A 6,000-nucleotide genomic window follows, 5' to 3' on the forward strand; every position below is an offset into this window, starting at 1 on the left:
ACTGATAGATTTTCTCAGTAATGAACTATCCATAATCTATTTTTTTCAAGTCTCCCAATGGTGTACTTATTGCCCCTTTAATTGAGTCCATTCACCCTGCCGTGCCGCCTTGACATCATCTTCTGTTTCACTTTTCCCATCATCAGAGCCTTTTCCAGAGAGCTGGGTCTTCACATAGTATGTCCAAATTAGGATAACTTGAGTCTACTTATATGAATTCTGGAGAATAACAGTTATGTGTACTGTTACTGAATTTTTCTTGACTTCACCAGAGTACATTTATTCCAGCTCAAAATATAGTTGTGCAGTGATATTGTGGGCATATGTTTAAAATGCAATGATTTCTCTTGTTTTTAATAGGTTTATTTGTGTTCCCCATCTATTGCCTTTGTAAAAAGAAGAAGAAAAGACCACAATCAGAAATGCCTTGGTACGAGTGAAGAGTTGTGCAGCTGAATGGAGCTGATCCTTCAAGGCTTATGCAAAATAACAGCAACAGAATGCTGGTTAACTATCTTGATATCACCGCCCTAGCAGAGATTAGGGGCCATCTGCCATATTCTTATTGCACTGTACACTACTAAAGACAAGCCAGAATTCTGCTCATATCTGGGGCCTCAGACAGTTGTGTGTTTTTTAAACTCCCAACCCAACTGCCTAAGGTTTAGTTCAGCTCTTCTTTCTTGAACAGCTTATATCTGCACTGTAAAAGCCTATCTACTGATGAGCTCATGAACGGAGTATATAATTCAGCAACATTTCCCCCAGTTATTGACAATAATTCTGGAACTTTTACAGAAGCAATTTGAGTGAAGGTGACTTCTCTTCAGAGATTGGTCTATTGCTGGCAGTTTATTAAAAGTATTCTGTTAAATGACTGTTATGATCATCAACAGTATGACGATTGGTTCCACCTGGTGCTGAATGCAGTAATTGTCTTAGATGTGAAATTTTGCCTAATAATGAAACCATATTATTAGCTGCTGACAGATATCCAGAATCGGAATGAGAAATTATTAGAACAGCATCAATATCTCATACTTTACTACTGTTTAAAAAGTTGGAAGCATTAACTTGGATGTTTGGGAGATAATGTCATCCATTTATAGTGTTGGATTGTGTAAGCAATTTACTCTAACTTAATTAGAGAAAGACAAAAAACTGATCTTTATGGTTGTTCTGTAGTGTCTGATGTAATGCAAGGTTTGTCATACATGTTCACACCGCAAGACAGTAGCATGATCATACCTAGTATGCCACAGAAAACAAGATGTTATAAAGAGCTAGGAAATGAAACAATCTTCCTTAAGATAGTTCTTCACAGTGTTTGGCAAAGTCCATTACAGAAAGTAATACTTTGCTCTGAAGAAATCTATGTTACATTTCCACCAAACTGTATCAGTTTGTCTAAAACTGTGTTTCCAGTTCTTACCTAGGAATATCTAGGAATGCCTGTAGTTCCAGAAAAGATTCTTAATATAAGGCCAATTAAAACCCAGTGCCAGTTTGTCTGGTTCTTCATAATGGTGAGGGAAAGATGCGGACCTTACTGATTTGTCTGCCATATCATGATTCATCCCTAAAAGTTGGGACGGATCATGACTACTGGGTGAAATCTCTATGCTTTTGTATTGACTCAAATACTCAAGCTTCTCTACAGTTCTCTGGTGTTCACCAAGTGTCATAAAGTAGGTTATTATATACCTAAATTGGCTCATATACACATACTGAATTAAGTAATTGAGTTAAAAGAGTACCAGTAAAATTCTAAGTTTCTTAAAATCTGTTACAACAAAAGTGAATGATACATTTGAGTTCAAGAGCAGTTAGCTGAATAACATTTTTTTCTTGTTTTGCTTTTAAAATAATAACCATTTATTGAATTTAAAATTTAAAATGATAATAGGCTAACATATTTAGGAATAAAAATGATCAATTATTATTATTATTATTTTAGTTTTTCTGTTGTGCCCAGAGTAACATAGAAGAAAATGTTGGGGAAATGGAGAATATGGTATGCAGTTAGTCCTTAGGAACTGAATTTTAAAAGTGTCCTTTAAGTCACTGAAGTAGTTCTACTGTGAGAAGAAGGATCATTCACTCATTGAAGACCTGGAGCTCAAGTGCAAACTCTCTCTCACACATACGTTGTTTTGGCTTGGGTGAGAGAGGCCAAATCACCTTTTCCATTTCCATGAGTCAATGTTGTGACTTCCATTTGCATTCTATGGACAGCATGATTCAGTCTAAGGTACCAATAATTTCTTTTCGCTATTGGAGATCCTTAAAAAAGTAAGACAGTATTACTGAAAATGGCTATTTTGCAAATCTTTTGTTCTTGAAATCAGTCTATAATAATGCAAATAGGCTCCATGCATTGTACAGGAAGGGAACGTGTACACATTTTAGCAAAACTACTTAAATGGAGCAGTATAAAATCAACTGTAGTATATAATCTGAATTCATTGTAGAGTTTACTTCATTGAAGTAATTTAATGTCTCTAATTTGTTAAATATGTTCACTTTAAATTCTGTTTTGCATGAGTCATTTTCTATTAATCCCAAATAATACCAACATTTGCTGCCTTTTCACCATTAAAATTAAACTGAGTCCCTAATGAGACATTGCATTTTAACGTAATTTTTATTTATTAAAAAATAAGATTAGATCTGTTGAAATTAATGGGCTTTAAATTAGTTAGAACTACTTTAATCATTTTATTTCAATGGGTCCGCTGTTAATACATATCTGCATTCAATTATATATCAATGTTTTTTAGCTTGTTTAGTATGTTTTTCTTTTATTGTGTTTCTCAAAGTTGAATGTTGCCTTAAGAAACTTTTTTTAAGATTGTATACTTAATCCCAAATAATTGTTTTCTCAGGCCAAACGTATCTATTATCATTGATTTACTCAGGGATTTTAGTCCTTCCTTATAATGTCAGATGCTTTTGTGAAAACATTTTTGTATTACTAACATTCAGACATCCAAGTTATGATTGGATTTGATATTTGTAGTCCGGAATACATTAAAGCAATGTTGAGGCTTCCATTTGATTTAAAAATTATCTTTTCCTACAAGTGTTTCCATATTTTCCCCCTTCTTTTATCATTGTGAAACATACTGCCTATATAGTAATTCTTTGGATTTTGTCTAGAAACAGCAAATTATGTGCAAAGACAAATGTTTATCAGCTGGCCCATTTGGCTAGAATAGAATATCAGGTCCTGATAGAACAATCAGTGATTTTGCATACAGATTCTGCATTTGAAATATCAGGGTGGACCCTTATGAAATGCTGGTCTTTTTCATTCATGTTTGCACATTTGGGACCACATAAGATAATATTATTTATGGAAGTTGAACCTTCTATACGTGGATTACTTTCGCTGGATAAATGCATGTCTTTTTTTTCTTTAATGGCATCTTGGATATAAATTGAGTGGTATTGAAAAAGTTGATATATTAAAATAAACAAGACACAAATATGTATGCATATTATGCCTGTAAGAAATTTAAAATTGAACCTTTATTCCCATTCTAATTCTTTACTTTTAACAAAATATACTGCTTGAAGAAATATTTCAGTCAAATCCTGTAGTTATTCTTACTTTAGTGAATTAACCCCAAAATGATACTATCCCATAAAAAAGCATATGCATTAGAAGCTGTCTATAAAGCGTTTATTAAAGTTTAATCTTTACAAATTGTACTTCAGTCAGCCTTAACTACGTATCTGTGAACATGTTCAATTTAACAAACATTGAATAATTGCGGATTGTTTCTGGGATTTTTCTGAATTGTTTTTTGACTATTATAAATATTGTGTTTCTCTTACACAATTTCTGGCTTGTTCTTTGGTGCTTTTCTGAGAAAAGTTATTCCAGTTTAAATTACTGTTGTCCCCCACGTCTCTAGCTTTTCCTTATTTATAGTAAGGAAATCATCTTCAATATTTTATTTATATATAATGTAACTATCAAAGCAAAAGACTTGAAATATTTGAATTATTTAAAAGTTTCATTTTTAGGGTATAATTCTTCTTTAGTTTGACAGTGAAAAATAGAAAAGCTTGAATGATATTGTGCCACTCAAGTACCGTATTTATCTACTATTCTAAGCTCCTGATTGCTATATAATTAACATGTCAACTCCAGGAAGATTAGATTATCCAGTGCTTTTTAAAATATATATTTGCCAAATAGAATTGTATTTACATTTAAAGTAAAATACTAAATTGCATGAGGATTTCATCTCAATGGAGAAATTACTAACATTCTGGATCCATTTGATATTTAGCTTGTGTTTGGTTTCAGCAAATGGGCTATCTCTGATTGTAACCAACTACTGTGCTATTTTTGGACATTTTCAGTAAATGAAGTTACCTTATGAGAACCATAATCATATATATTATTTCTAGAGCACTTTCTTTAGAACTATTCATTTAATGCATTTACATTAATGAATAGAGGTTTTAAAAAAAACAATGTTGTAGTCATATAACAGCACTCTTCCCATTTCTTTACTAAGACATTCAGCAAATTATAAGAAATATGATCTCACTTTAGGTGGTGTTATGGTTGATATCTGTATTGATGCTTGCCTGTTTTTTTCTAAAGATGATGCCATTCAAAATGCCATTGTTAAAAACAGAGGAAGCTGCCCTGTAATTTTATGGATCCAACATATTGAAAATATGAAAGTGAATAATTGAACACATTTTGTTTTACTGATGTTAATCTATAAAATATGTCAGGTAACCTTTTATTAAAATATACAGTTGTATATTTTAATAAATATCCATTTATACTTCCCTCCAATAGTGCTGACTTATGCCTTTAAAGGGCTTCTGAGATTATGTTGTCTTTCTGAATGTGTCTTAGTATCAAAATACACTAGATAAGAAAACCCTTCATTACATGTATAGTAATTCTGTGGCATCAGATCTGATAGTTCTGATCAGCTCTATCTCATGAGAGGAAATTACTTCATTTCCCATCAAGAGATGTCAGCTACGTAAGTTGTTGCTTTACTCATTTGCTTCTCTGAGGTGTATTATTTTGTATGGCAGTAGGATCTGAACACAGAATGTTGCAAACTGTAGAGTACTAATTAATACGAGTTCATAGAACATTAATTTATACTTGCAGTCATATACAAAAGTTTCAAATACAAGGGAGTGAATATGTCTTTTATTGCTGTGTGGCATCCATAATCTTTTTTTAATGCATTGCCAATGTTATGTGCTATCTTCATAGCTTCTCTGTGTATCATTTCCAAATAAGTTCCATATGAAATCCTGGCTATGTGAGAAGGAAAGGGGGTTTGTTTGTTTTAATTTATTTAAACAGCCTAGTATGTGTTAAAGTTACACTTGGACCTATATGTACTTTTGTGCTGTAATATATTTTATTTGATTATAAAAATCATAAAGATTATTTCTGAAAGGAAGTAGTGAACTAATTGACACAAACTAAATCTGAAATAGTACACTTACTGTGGTAAAAATAAAATAAAAACATCTGTTTTCTTCCCATGTTTCAGAATCAGTGTCTCTCTTTTTCTGTAATCTTCTATGAGAGTTTGTATTAAAGACTTTAATTTAGTGGCAGTTAATTTTTCCTGCCCCTTCTGTAGTTCCCAATATCTCTCACATCAGGATTAGCTTTCAGGAATACAGTGCTAGAAGAGGAAGGAAAGTTGGATACATCTGCAATTTTTTACCTCTAACCCATATTTTCTGTATAACATGGATGGGAGTAACATTTTTAAATAATACTGGGGGTTGTTAGAGACATGCAAAATTCCATTTAAAGTGATTTAAAACCATGAAGAATGAATACTAAGCAGAGGTTTTGCAACCCTGAGTGTAGTGAAATTTCTTGACCTTTAATGCAATTTGGGGTAAAATAAAGGTGAAATTTTTTATTTTATTTTTATTTTAATTCCATTTATATCCCGCCCTTCTCCGAAGACTCAGGGCGGCTTACAAGCTTAG

At 32.3% G+C, this 6,000-nt stretch overlaps 1 protein-coding gene across 2 annotated transcripts in view; it reads left to right on the forward strand.

The window, feature by feature from the left end:
- Positions 1-5,789, forward strand: part of RNF217 (ring finger protein 217) — a 56,888-nt gene extending 51,099 nt beyond the window's left edge. For both annotated transcript variants that reach the window (XM_083352925.1, XM_083352924.1), the window contains exon 6: positions 361-5,789. In XM_083352925.1, coding sequence (XP_083209051.1) covers positions 361-394 — 34 coding nt within the window. In that variant the 3' untranslated portion in view covers positions 395-5,789. The remainder of the gene's footprint in view (positions 1-360) is intronic.
- The last annotated feature ends 211 nt before the right edge of the window (positions 5,790-6,000 follow it).

This window comes from Vipera ursinii (genome assembly GCF_947247035.1).
Source record: "Vipera ursinii genome assembly, chromosome: 1".
Classification (NCBI taxonomy): Eukaryota; Metazoa; Chordata; class Lepidosauria; order Squamata; family Viperidae; genus Vipera; species Vipera ursinii.